The 14,987-nt window shown below is 36.5% G+C and overlaps 1 protein-coding gene across 3 annotated transcripts in view; it reads right to left on the bottom strand.

The window, feature by feature from the left end:
- The window catches only part of Asah2 (N-acylsphingosine amidohydrolase 2), an 87,238-nt gene that overhangs the window by 8,802 nt on the left and 63,449 nt on the right, over positions 1-14,987 (bottom strand). For 2 of the 3 annotated variants that reach the window (XM_078042051.1, XM_078042049.1), the window contains exons 11-18: positions 13,964-14,050; positions 12,020-12,124; positions 11,816-11,897; positions 8,767-8,882; positions 7,524-7,618; positions 5,912-5,951; positions 4,893-4,988; positions 1,664-1,759 (exon numbers count right to left, since the gene is read on the bottom strand). In XM_078042051.1, coding sequence (XP_077898177.1) covers positions 1,664-1,759; positions 4,893-4,988; positions 5,912-5,951; positions 7,524-7,618; positions 8,767-8,882; positions 11,816-11,897; positions 12,020-12,124; positions 13,964-14,050 — 717 coding nt within the window. Of the gene's footprint in view, positions 1-1,663; positions 1,760-4,892; positions 4,989-5,911; positions 5,952-7,523; positions 7,619-8,766; positions 8,883-11,815; positions 11,898-12,019; positions 12,125-13,963; positions 14,051-14,987 lie in introns of those variants that run through there. The other variant, XM_078042053.1, reaches the window with a different exon arrangement.

Below are 14,987 nucleotides of genomic sequence, written 5' to 3' on the forward strand. Positions count from 1 at the left end.
TATGGGACAGGTATGTATTACCATTCTCATTTTGAAAGTGAGAAAATAGACTTGCAGACAGTCATTTTTTCAAGATCACATAGGTATTCTTAAATGTGCTACTGTAAAGGAGATCAAATTTTCACAGACTGAACTAGTTTTCTTCACTAAATAATCTCCATAATTGAAGAATTTGTTTCTGTGAGAAGAACTAGAAATCTCTGGCTACAACCAAAGTTACCCAATAGTTCTTTCTAAGGATAGGTTATAGGTTTATATTTTTATATAATTTAAATACTCCACAAGTAGTTTCAGCTTTTATAATAAAAAGTGAAAGTACAAATAATTTTACATCAGTAACACAATTCAACTGAGAAACTATGATAAAATAAAAATCAAATAATTTTTTAGGGGTGGAGTACCAGGGATTGAACTCAGGGCACTCAACCACTGAGCCACATCCCCAGCCCTAATTTGCATTTTATTTAGAGACAAGGTCTCACTGAGTTGCTTATTGCCTCACCATTGCTGTGGCTGGCTTTGAACTTGCAACCCTCCTGTCTCAGCTTCCCAAGCTGCTGGGATTACAGATGTATGCCACTAAAGACATGCAAAGTAAACACAACATGCAGAAATTTTTATACACAATGAGAAACAAATGGCAGAGGCATATGAAAGTACCAATATTCGACCAATTGTACCTACAGGACAGCAATGTCATCTATTCCTATATCATATATCCAAGCTCTTTCTTTCAAAAGGCTTTATTGTCTGTGCTTCACCACAATCATTTCACAGCTTTTATAGAGGCTTGTATGTTATTATATAAGGGTCTAATGATCATTTAAAATCTTTACCCTACTTGTTGACTAATCTGGTATACCACAGGTGCAGCTTCACAATTAACTGTATCCCAAAAGAACAATTTCCACAATTAAAGTTTCTTTAAATTTAAGTAAACTTGCTCAGTTGTATGTATTTCAGGTAGATGCACTTCCAAGGTAGTGTGCATCCCAAGGTGATACTGTATTTCATAAAATCTAAGCATCCACTCACAATAATGACCTATATTATGTTTTTAATCACCAAGATAGTAAAAAACAAGTGCTATTAATTATAATGGTAAGATTTCTCTGATTGGAAGATACACCCCAGTTTTAGAGATGTTATAATGTGGAAAATTGGCATCCTACAATTGATGTACTACTCAACTCTTGAAGTGAGTCAGAGAATCTGGCAAGGATAACAGAGCACTGGTCCAACATCCAAATATAATTATAGTAGGCCTGAGACTTATGAGCCTTTTTGCTCATCTGAAAAATGAAAGCAAACAATATCTTCTTCTCATGATAATTGTGAGAATGAAAAAATTAAATATAAGAAAAAGCTGCCGCCACTAAAGATGTTAACTGAATTTGAATTTTACTATCAGTAAAATGTTGGGTTTTTTCTTAAGAAATATCACAAAGCTATGTTTCTTGTAGGGAACCCTGTATGTATTTCAGGTAGATGCACTTTTTGTTTAATATAAAGGTTGTCAAAGAAACTGAACATGTGAAGGTAATATTTTCTCTTTCCTCCCTCTATACCTCCTCCCCATGAGGCAAACATGCACACATACACACACACACACACACACACACACACACACACACACACACACGGAGGGGGGGCATTTAATTACAGTTGCAATGGCTTTGGCAAGGCCTCTGAAGAGCTGGATATAAGCAGACAGAGTATGTGGTCCATAAATTGTAGATGCTGCTTCATACCGCTGAGCCTGCAGAAGCAAGCAGAGGTGTAGACAGTTCTGCACATTTCAAACAAACCATTCACAGAGGTGTAACATTTTAGGTTGAATATCCACATTATTCAAAACCAGCCTCATCTTTAATATTATTTAGAAAAAAAAGAATGTGGGCATTTCCATTTACCAGCCCAAGTAAATGGGTCTCATAAACTACTCATTAAAGACCAAGGCAGAGGGGTAGGAGGGGAAGGGAGAGGTCAGGGGGTCATAAATGATGGTGGAATGTGTTGAACATCATTATCCAAAGTACATGTGTGAAAACACAAATTGGTGTGAATATACTTTGTATACAACCAGAGATATGAAAAATTGTGCTCTATATGGGTAATATGAATTGTAATCCATTCCACTGTCATATATAAAAAAATTAATTAAAAAGGCCATTAATGACCATTAATATCTCTGCTTATACCATTGATATTACCACTCCATTCAATCTGAAAGAGGGTGCCAGCTCTTGAGCTTGTGTCTGTGAAGTGATTTTCCCAAGGGCACACATCAGGAGAAAAAAAAATAGGGTTAAAATAGTTATAGTAACTCCTGGATCAATTAGGTATTAACAGTCCTCTCTGGAGAAGGAATTTTAACCCAAGCAGCACTAAGAATGAGAGTCAAAAGGCCCTCTCTCTACCTGAGCACCAGACCTTTGGTTGTTCCACAGACCCTCAATGTCATCAAATCCAAAAGGGCACACAGCGTTCCAGACCCACCAGTCTTCCTGGCAACATTCTGCATCCCAATGAATGCCATCCTTCCAGATTCTCACACAAGGATCCTCTGATAGTCAACTTACACTCTTCTTTCTCCTTCATCCTACATCCTCTAAGACTCCAAATCATGTCATTCTCCCTCTTTTAAAACTTCTTGAGTCTGTCCATTTTCCTGTGCCTTCAATTCTTGTACAAAACCCACATCTCTTTCCAGATCTTAGCTACAACTTCATAATCAGTTGTGTCTCTATACGTGGCCTTCACATTCATTCTCCATATTGTTATCCTGCGTCCTTTCTAAATCACAGAATAGACTGAAGCATTCCTTTGCTTGAATCCTACTGCATTTCCCCAGAACCTTCCTTACTGAGCCAAAGCTCTGTTGTGCTGCACTAACCAGATGACTCTCCATCAACTAACCCCTGCCCCCGTCCTAGCCCTTGTCTCACCACCACCCTCAACATACTTACTCCAAGACACTCACTAATTATGGTCCACTAATGTTCTAAGTCTGTCCCTCTGGTTCTCTGCGTGTTCACTACCTTCAATATAGAACACTTTCCTAATTTTATTTGTTTGGCGAACACTCACTTTTTCTCAATAATTCAGACAAAATGTTACATCTTCCAGTCTCTGTCCTCAAATACACACACTAGACTAGTGCTCTTTCTCCTTGTTTTCGTATCACCTGTGCAAACCTTTCACAGAAATGGGATCATCTGTTCTCTTTCTACTAGATATTAGTTTCCAGTGGTCTTGAAGGCAGGAACGGAGTCTTTTCATTGTTATATCCCAGAAAGTGACTAGTACAGCCTCTGTTACCAGTACTTATCTGTTTGATTATTTAATGACTTCATAGTAATCCTTGCAGGTCCACATCTCCTGGACCAGGAGACAAGCTAGTAGGGGTTCCCAACTTTGTGCCATAGACTCCTTTGGCAGACTGTTGGATCTATGGGCCACTCTTAGAATAGTGATTTTAAAATAAAATAACATGAGATTGACAAAGGAAATGAATTAGATTAAAATGCATTTATCTAACTATAATGACCAATTTTGTAACCCAGTATGCTTTGTTATGCTATTGAAACACAAGATCTAATAGCTACCACTCTGCTTTTACAATAGAGAAAGGAATAAAAGATATTTCCAGATCTGCAATCATTTTATGTCATATTAAAAGATCTGTGATTACTATTGGTAACAAAAACAGAGGTATTTGCTAATATTATTGTTGTTTATTATATGCAGTCTTAATAATGGTGAAAAAAAGAATGTAATCATCCCTCTCCTAGTTTGCCTAGTTAAGAACCCATATTCAACAATGCCATAGTTTGGATCTGGAATGTCCTCCAAAGCTCCATGTGGTTAAGCAATGGTCTCTATCAAGGTGCTCTTGGGAGATGGTAGAACCTTTCAGAGGCTAGACCTAGTAGGAGGTCTTGTGGTCATTGCAAGCATGCCCTGGAAGTGGACAGTGGGACCCCAGCTTTTCCTCTCTCATTTTTGCTTCCTGGCCATGAGGTGAATGACTTTGCTCCACCACACACTCTTGCCATTGCCCTTCAGCACCCCTACCAAAGATATAAAAGCAGGGGATCCACCCAGTCACAGGCTATGAGTTGTCATAAACCTTCCTCTTTAGAAGTTGATTATCTCAGGTGTTTTATAGTTTCAGAAAGGTGAAAGGCATAAACAGGATTTTTACAAGTCAGGGACCTTCAGCAAAGCCAACGGAGGGCCACAGAGTAGATTTCACTTCTGGTATCACCATGTGCATCTGTGTGGTTTACCATGATATAAGCAGCAGGTATGTATTAGAAATCATCGGTTGTAGAACTCTTGACTGTTTTAATGTGTTTACTATAACTAAAAAGTACTTGGGCTGCTTTCTGGACTATGTGTAAACCAAGAAGCAACACTAGAGACCAGCTCCCCTAAACTCTCTGGGACCTTGCTTCTTAATCTTCATTGCAGATATAATAATACCTTACTTTAGGACATACTGCACAGATTACTTAGATTACATTTGCAAAGTGCCTAACTAGTAACTAAATAGCTGTTGTCAGAGTTTTCCCAGGTTCTGCAGAGGCTTACAGCACAAAATGCACTATGGATAGCTATTTTTAAGCTTATTACCAGTACCCCTGACAAAGTCATTTTTTTTCTAGGTAAGGTGTAAGTCAGTGAGATTAGAATTCTGACCTGAACTTGAAAATGATGAACCTGAAACTCCAAAATACAACCTCTGGCTGATCATTAGCTTATATTCCCCACCTAAAACAAAATCATCCCTCAGAAACATGATAGCAGAAGTTTAGGAAGTGTACATAGGACACAACAGTCTTGGCCAGAATGTAATTCATGTAAATGATGAGAACTTTTTACTTTACCTGGTATTCTTCATAAGTGGTAATATAATGTGAATAAACATTGCACAGTCCCGAAATAATAATAGTCATATTCTTCATTCCATAAGATGCAAATTCCTAGGAGGAAAAAGTAGAGTCCAGTAAAATTATTCTCCATCTTAAAGTTATTATCATCTCAGACTAATGGCTCACAGAATGGTGATCATTATGGTGACAAGGGTAAGTGGTGCCAGTGTGGGTGCTGGTGTGGATGTGATTGATGATGGTAGTGGTATCATGGGTAAAGACTATTTTATATAGAACTGAATGTGAGATCACTTATGTGAATTTCTATCGTAAGGTGTGTCTCTTAACAACACTCTTCTCAGAAATGAGCAAAACTGCCAAGGAATGCAGATGTATCAGAGTCCTTGATGAAAAATTAGCAACATAACTCTGCACTACAGTTGGGTATGTCAGTGAACCTCTGGACATCTTAACGATCACATTTGCAGACGTAAAGTCTAGTTATTACTAAAATAAATCAATATCCTAAATTTTTTTTAAAAAAATCAATATCCTAAAAGATATAATGAATGGATGGGATGTATGGCTAACCTGATAGTTATTTAAAGTTCCAAGTAACAACACATCTGTTTCTATGTCATTTTATATGCTATTTATAATAGTTTCCAAATATAAAGGAAACCACAAATATAGATTAAAAACAAAATGCCCAAAATGTAATAAATTTTATTTATACCATTTATAAAGTTTAAAATAGTAAGTTTAGGGATTATTTACTATTTAACCCATATAACTATTATCAACGTTTACATTATTTAAACATAAATACATATAAAATATGTATTTAACTGGATAATAATTCCCTTATATTTTTAAAGTCTCGTTCTTATACCACCCATATTAATCTCTAGCCATTAATTTCAAGAAGTATAACATTCTAGCCATCAGAAAATAATATAATTTAAAAGACATAGGGAATTCTTTCCTCTTCACCAAATATGAACGTCTGGAATTTTATTTTATATTTAACTTACTGCTTGAACTGCCTCTCGAAATCTTCTTCCAGACATGGTCCTAAGTCAAGAAAACAGAATTATGTAAACGTTCTCCTATTCAGAATGTGTACAAAGTGTACAGAGAGACTTCTAGTAAAAATTTGAAAATGCCCTGGCTCAGATCATATAACAGTAAAGTATGCAGGAACTCAATGATGCTACGAAGCCAAATTTGAGGGAGTTTTCCTGTACTGTCCTATCTTCAACAGAAATTCAAACTGACAACAATCAGTTTGACACCAGGGGAGTACATAATCGGTGAATATCAACAGCAAAAGATCTTCATCATTTTCTACTCATTGATTCAACAAAATACACCAAATGTAATCCATGTAAATAAAAACAAAAGCAGGGAGAAAGGGTACTACTACTATTCCTGCCTACAAAGAACTTGCCATTTGATTCAGATGGTGAATTCTTCAATGAAACATTGAGTACCTACCACAAATACAGCCCACTTCTTGGTGCTAATATTTCAGGAGTACAATGTTTACATTCCCCGGAGGAGAGAAGGTCAATAAGTAAATAAAAATGTGAGGTGACATAAGTGCTCCAGATAATAAAGCAGGGTAAAAATGAAAAGGAAGCTTGGTGGTCATGTGGGGACAATGGCAGTGATGCTGGTGTTGATGCAGGAGTTGAGGTGACAGTGGTGGCAGTAACTGTGGATAAAGACTATTTCATGTAGTTTGACTGACATCCCTGTTAGAGATTTAAGCAAAGGCTTGAAAGAATAAAGGATCAGGCCATGAAGATAACTGGAGGGAATGTGCTGTAGGCAGAAGAAACCATAAGTTTAAAGGCTTGAATCAAGACCATCTTTAGTGAGTCAAGGAAGTGCTTGTATAGGACCCTCCATACAGAACACTTTGCCAATGCAGACACACAAGGTGGCTGAAGCAGGGGTGAGCAAGGAAACAGTGGTAAGAAATCCCATCAAAGAGCCTGCAGAGGAACTTGGGGAATATTATAAAGGTTTGATGATTTGTCTGGAATGAAACAGGAAGCTATTGGAAGGTTCTTATGTCCTGAAGAGAATATAGAGGAGTAAGGGAATTGAGCAGAACAAATAGGGGGTTATTGACATAGTCTGAGTGGGAGATAGTAGTAGCCCAGAGGGAAATGATAGAAAGGGTTGTATAGAATGCACAGAATTTATTGAAGGATTCAAAGAGAAAAAGAAAATTCAGAGATGGGCTCTGAGACATAAGGTCTGAGCAACTGGGTTTGCAAAAAGTGCCACTTACTGAGATAGGAAAGATTATATAGGAAGTAGGTCTAAAGCATTCTTACATGTTTTTAACACCTACATTGATTGTTTCAAGTACTGTATTTTCATATTATTTCAAGGTTACTTTACTTTAAAATGATAAGTTCATACATTTTTATGATTATTTCAGGTGAACCACCACTAATAGGCACAGATTTATTCTAAAGAGGCCCCACCAAAAGCAGGTAGAAATATTTGTCACTGTTGCCAAACACAGTCAAGAGTGACATCAAGAGATTAATACAGAACTGTCTTCCCATAGGAATTAATTCCAACAGAAACACACAATAAACACATTTCTAACTAAATGAAAACACTTACGTAAACTCCCCAGGGATAGCAGTTATAGCCAAGGACCCAAGAGTAATAATCTGAACATCAACAATATCTGGATGCCAAGGATGAGGTTTTGATAGCTGAGAATCCAAAACAAACAAACAACAAAAAAAACATGTTCGGTATATTATTCTTTCTATGGTCAAAAGATGGGTGGTCAGAAAATTTCCTTTACTATAGTGTTTCAAGTGAGTTTTGGATTTTTATCCCATCAAAGAATTATTTTCAATTTATGATGTAGTACCAGATATATTACATGGATATTTATGTCCTGATCATAATTCTTTGATGGGATAAAAATCCAAAACTCACTTAAAACATTGAAACACTATAGTAAAGGAAATTTTCTGACCACCCATCTTTTGACCATAGAAAGTAAGAATCTCAAATGCTAACGCTACAGTTACCTGGACTTAACAATGAAGTTTTTGGTAGATGTGTCATGAAATCATAGTGTCCCACAAATATACTAGGGTATTGTGAGTGACTGTCCTAAACCCATGAATGGAGAATGCCATTTGTTGGTAGTTGGATGTGACAATTTGTCTTCACTGTAACAGCACTTCAAGTTTACAGTTCCTAAGTCTTGCGTCTTATTTTCTAAGATTTTGACAAGAGAAGCTACCCTTTTTTCAAATACATATTAGCGTATAGTCTATCATTCCATTTCCACCTTTCCTCCCTCCTCTCTAAGAATTTTAATTGATTAGAAAAAAAATCTGTTTTAAAGAATATTTCCACCTTGATAATCCATGTTTCTATGAATACTAGAACAGTCTTTTCATATTTAGAATGTAAAAAATATATGTTCCAAAAGAGTGTTAAAAGATACTTGCTTTTAGTTAATAGTGTTGTCTGAAGTGTGAAATAACTGGGATGTGGACATGTCCTTTTGTTTGACCTAGATACTTTCCTCTACCGAGAATTCTGTGCAGACTGGCTTCCTGGAGCCAACATAAATGAATAAGATAAGTGTTAATCTTATTCTTCCTGTCCACTGTCTTTTTTCATTTATTTATCATGAGTGCAATAAGGTAACTCAGTATATTTAATATCATGACCTGAGGTCCTCAGACTTACAGCATTCATATTTTAATATCAAAATTTTATGTGTGAAATCTAAATGTTATCTCCTATGTCAGCAGATATTTGTTATTTGTTATCTGACAATTCATAAATCTAAAAATAACAAAATATGAATTTCACTATTATAATCAAAAAGTATTACCTCTCCAGTGTGAAGAAGGACTGGCTTTGGTTTATGGCATTCTTTAATTTCTTCCGATGGCTTGCCGAAGAGCTGGTCCCGAATGGTATCCCAAAACGGATCCCCTTCTGTTTTTCCTATTATAAATATTCTGATTAATATGATCCCTTAACTAACCCTCTGAAAAAAAAAGCCATTATATAGATTTGGTTATTCAATTATTTCTGGCAGTCTGAGTATCAGAAAAGTCAAACCCCCTGTCCATCATATAATGAGCCGTTAGTTAGATCCTGAATTTAAACTAGAGAATAAAGGAATATATTTTGTTAAAAACCCTCAAATTTTTGAGTATATTAACCTTGCTTATTTGTGTTGTAAATAAAAACAATTTGATACAATCAATGGTAGAGCAGTGAACTAAATCATCTCTTTCCTATTTTAAAAAATAAAAATGACTACCCAACTTACAATACCAGTTGTCTGATGTATGGTCTCTGAAAGAATCTCTCTTGAATCCCCAAACATCTAACACACATACACACACACACATACACACACACCATAAAACTTAAAAATGAGAAAAAAATTAATAAACATTTCTCCAAGGAAGATGTAAAAATGAGCAAGTACATGAGCAAGTACAAATCAAAAGCACAATGAGATAACATCCCATACCCACTAAACAAGGTGAAATCAGTAAGTCAGAAAACAAGTACTGGCCAAGATGTAGAAAAGTTAGAATTCTATACACTGCTAGAATAAATGTAAAACAATATACTGGCTCAAATAAAATCAGAAATAAATGTAAAACAATGCAACCAATTTAGATGTAATCTAGCAGCTTCTCATATATTAAATATAAAGTTATTGTATAATTCAGAAATTTCACTCCTACATATGTATCCAAGAAGGAAAAATGAAAACATATACCCACACAAAACTTGTATGTGAATTTTCATTGAAGCATTATTCATAATAGCCAAAAATTGGAACAACCCAATTTTCCATCAACTGATCAATGTACAAATATCTGGCACATTGACATAGTGGAGTATCATTTAGCCATAAAAAGGAATGAAGTACATGCTACAACATAGATGAAACTTGAAAACACAATGCTACATGAAAGAAGTCATGAAAAAGTGTTGTATTATGTAATCCCATTTATATGAAATAGGAAAATACAGAGACAGAAAGATCAGTGGTTGTTTAGGTATGGGGGAAGATGGGGGTGAGAGAGTAGGATCGCTGAAGTGTGCAGTTTGTTCTGAGGTGATGAAAATGTTCTAAAATTGGGTGAGGATGTGGCTTGGTGGGAGAAAGCTTATCTAGCAAATACAAGGCCCTGGTTTTAACCCCTAGTACCACAAACAAACTAAAGAAAATATTCTAAAATCGACTATGGTGATGGGTGTATATATTTGTGAATATATTAAAAATCATTGAATTGTATACTTTAAATGGATGAATTGTATGGCATGTGAATCACCTCTCAATAAGTCTGTTATTTAAAAACTAATTTTAGTAAAATATTAAATCAAACTGGATGAATGATTTCCAGGAAATAAGATGTCAAGAATGTCAAGTCTAAACTATATTAACTAATTTTTTTAAATTAATGGAGATATATGTATATATATATATATGATGTATGTGTGTCTGTGTATTAAGAGAAAAATGAAATAAGCCACAATGTTGTGTGTACGTAATACACTACAATATTTTCCATTTTATTGCCTTTACGATGCATATTATTATACTGATAGCCTAGATAAAATTGGAAGAGCTAAAATAATATTTCATAAATTTTTGGAACTCAAAGGTAGATCAGTAGAGTAGCAGAAAGAGACCAGAGGGAGGGAGGAAGATAAGGAGATGGGGAAACACTGGAGAATGATATTAACCAAATCATAATGTTATATTTTGTCCATTGTACAAATATGTAACAATGAATCCCACTATTATGTACAACCATAATGCACCAATAAAAATAGAGAATAAAAAAATAAAGACCTGAAAAAAACAAATTTAAATATTTTAATCTAGGAAGAGGACCTGAGACCATATGCTTTGGGCTTCTAAAAGGCCTCTGTTGTGAGGCATACTGGTTACAATAAAATCAGGGAAACACTAAAATAAAATATGGAAGAACCAATTCACATTGTGGAAAGTTCACATTGTTGAATGACAATTCCCCTCCAGACTCTCTTACTTCTTTCCCAGCCTCGCCCCAATTAAAAATTTTTCCTGTGCACTCACTCCCAGGTTTATTGCAGCACTATTCATAATAGCAAAGATACAGAATCAAACAAGAGTCCACCAAGAGACGAATGAATAAAGAATGTGATACATATACACAATGGAGTACTCTTCAGCAATACAAAAGAATGAAATCCTGTCATTTGCAGCAACATGGATAGACCTGGACATAATAATGTTAAGCCAGGCACAGAAAGATAAACACCACATGATTTCACTCATCTGTGGGATTTTAAAAAGCTGAGCTTAGAGGTTACTGGAGGTTGCAGTGGTTACTGGAGGCCATGGCAGGAGGGAGGTATGGAGATATGGAAAGACCGCCTCACAGGTCCAAGGTCACAGCCTGATAGGAGAAAATACTCCTAATGCACTATTACACAGAAGAGTGATCACAACATCGTAGTGTATAATTCAAATAACTAGAAAACCACAAGACTGGGATCCCAATTAGAATAAGATATGTTCCATGTTTGTATAAATATGTCAAAATATACTGACTCTACTGTCCTGTATATCTAAAAAGAACAAATAAAAAATAAAACTAAAAGAATAACTAAAAGATCTTGAATGTTGCCATCCCAAAGAAATGACATTTGTTTGAGATGGTGGATGACCTAAGTATCCTGAACTGATGAATATACAATATATCAATGTACTAAAACAAAAAAAGTAGCATATGTACTGGCTCCTATTAAACCTTATTAGCAAAGATACAGAATCAAACAAGATAGCAAAGCTGTGTGGTTTATCCCAAGCCCCACACAGAAGCTTCAGAACCTGGGACACAGATTTTTGTCCACCTTCACCTCACCCTGTGTAATATTGAGGCCTCCAACTCCATCAATTGTGCCGGCCGCAAAACTGTAGCCCAATGCTGGTTTACACGTTTTTGCCTAAAGGAAAGTTTTCAAAAAAGAAAGAAAGAAAGAAATTGAAGTTAAGCTGCAAGTAAATAATTAGATCACCCTAGCCTTTTGCCCTTGGGGCATCGTCAGTGTGAGTCAGCGATACTTACAGTGTGTGTGGAATTGAGCCAGACGGTCACATCTGTCATATTCACCCACTGGTGAGCCGAAGCCAGTGGCCCAGTCACCTCCTGGGAGGCAGAGGCATACAGTTCCTAGAAGAACCACATAGCTTACTGCCCCAAGCCAAACAGCAAAGGCGAATGGTTCCAACAGAACCCAGTAAGCACCAAATTGGAGAAGCAACTCTTACCCATGAGTTACTTTTGTTTAGCTGTATGCTTAGAAATAGCCACTACCCGGGTGGTTCTGTCAAACTGAATTGCTTCCTAGAAGCTTAAAAGCTCCAAGATGGTGGACCTGTGTGTACTCCTCACAAATACAAAATTCTAGTGATACAGGCCTGGGCACTAAGGGCCACATTTGAAAGACAGTCAAGAAAATTTAAGATTAGGACTAGATGGGCCTAAATACTTTCTTTGCTGGAATGAGAAATGTATCCTCCTCAGGCTGTATCCTTGTGGGTTCATCCTTCTCAGGATCCTCAGGTCCTCCAGGAGTTCAGGTGCCGAGTGGTGGCTTGAAAGACCCCCAAGTCCCACTTCATTTGCATCAATTCTGCCACCCACATTCTATCCTCTGGTGATTTTGTTTTGTTTTGTTTTGTTTTAATATGGTCAATGCAGCATGCTTTTACAGTCATGGGAAGTATAAGTCAAAATGTATTTGGAAATGCTTGTGTTTGTTCATTTGTATTATAAAATACAAGCAAATCCTGCTTCAGCACAAGTTCCCTGTTCTTGGACCTAGACATTTCCACTCTGTCCCACCCCTTTCCAACAGCCACAGGTGAACTTTCAGGTAAGTGCTTGGGAGCTCTGCTGCAGCCTGCCTCTCCTAATTAAGAGGCAAGTTGTGCCTTGCGGAGAAGAGAATCTGGAATGTGGGCCAAATCTCTATGGCTCCCAGGCCCAGGATGGTAACAAAATTTCTGACACCAAAGTGTGTCGGGGCACACCCCCTAAATAGAATATGTTAATTTAGAATAATCCACTGATAATTCCACAGTGATTAAAAAGAAACGGCAGCAATTAAGCTGGCTGCTGCTACCAATTTTGTGTGTGATGTTTTTTTAAAGATGCTTTTGTTCTTTCTTAATTGCTCCTGAAACTTTTTAGAACTCTGGGAATGAAAAATTTACACATACCAACATGTGCACCTGCAGGAGCATGCACACACCCAAAAGTATGAATAAGCTATAAAAACAAATGGCCTTCATTCTCTCTATTGGGTCCATGTCAGTTGAGGGGTTATCCTTTCTTCTTTCCTCAGAAAGCTGTCTCCATAGAAACTGATTCAAAACATGGGGACCAAAAGGACGATAAAATTCAGGAGAGGGAGGAGGATAAAATAATGCATAGTGATCTCACTTCAGACCAGATTCTGTTCTTCATCATGAAGCGTTTAAAATATAAAGAAAGAAAAAAAATAAAGATGGCATGCCTTTGCTCTATCAAGGAAAAGGAGGAACTAATTGGAATCCAAACTGTAAGAGCTGTGCCACTCAGCTTTGTCACCAAAGGACAAGTTCAGAAATGGTACGATGACTTTGGGCAGGCAAAGACTTGAAAGAATTCCGAGAATTTAAATGGGGCTGGTCCTAGGTGAATTCAGAGTAATTGAACAGCTTACAATCAATCTATCTCCTCTGTCTGAGGCAAGCACTCTGGCTTTCGAAATATTCTGAAATAAAATGTTTTCCTGATTAATTGGTTTTAGATGTACTTCCTATAAAACATCTGACCCAATCAGGCAGAGACAGTTCCTGTGTGGTGCACGAAGACAACCTTCCAAACTGACATCTTCCAGACTTCCTGGCGCAGCCAGAGTTCTTGCTGTCTTCCTTGTGATTATCGACCTCCTAATAAATAATGTCAGTGGACTTAAAAGAACAATTCTAAATGCAGACACAAGGAGCTGGGCCCATGGCTTACCTTTGCTCTCTGGTAAATAGTCCGCCCAATAATTTGTGTGCTGTCAATCATATCTCGTCCGGGTCCCTTAGCAATGCACATTCCGGGCTGGAACAACATGAGAAATGATGCATCCTTAATGAAATGAGTGATTATTCTAAGGAATGGAAAATTATCACTGAATCTAAGCAAAATAGATTGTTTAAGCTATATTCTAGCTTTTCTTTTTAGGTAGTCTCTCAAATTATAGACTTAGAAAAAAACAGAATCAAACATGGAATTGGAGCAGTGAATATTTTTAGGAAGTATCTATTCCAGCAACTTAGTTTTAAAAATTAGGAAATTGAGGTTTATGTGGATTGAAAGACTTGTTGCAGATTATTCAGATAGCTAATACTTAGGCTAAGGCGGGAAATCACATCTTTCCCTTTGTTGCACAAGTTTCTCTTTGTTCATTGTTTCCTAGGACTCTTGTCTATGATCATCTTAAACATCAGCTAAAATCATATTTTAGAAAACCTATTGGCCTTCTGGATAAAAAATAACTAAATCTAACTCTATACCCTATATTTTTAAAAATTTTCCTACATTTTTATTGGTGTATTATAATTGTACATAATAATGAGACTTGTTTTTACGTGTTTGTACACGCACAAAATGTAACAATATAATTTGGCCAATTTCATTCCCCAGCATTTACCCCTCCCTTCCCACCTCCCACCTCTTGGTTTCTTTCCTCTACTGATCTTTCTTTGATTTCCATGAGATCTGCCCCCAACTTTCTTTTCCTTTTTCCTCTGTAGTTCCCACAAATGAGAGAAAACGTACATCCCTAGACCTTCTGACTTTGACTCATTTTGCTTAACATAATGGTTTCTACTTCCATCCATTTTCCTGCAAATGGCATGTTTTTGTTTTTCTTTGTAGCTGAATAAAACTCCATTGTGTATATATACCATGTTTTCTTGTCCATTCATCTGTTGTTGGACACCGAGGTTGGTTTCATAGTTTGGCTACTGAGAACTATGGGTATGTATGTATCACT

Source organism: Ictidomys tridecemlineatus, chromosome 1 (assembly GCF_052094955.1).
Source record: "Ictidomys tridecemlineatus isolate mIctTri1 chromosome 1, mIctTri1.hap1, whole genome shotgun sequence".
Lineage (NCBI taxonomy): Eukaryota > Metazoa > Chordata > Mammalia > Rodentia > Sciuridae > Ictidomys > Ictidomys tridecemlineatus.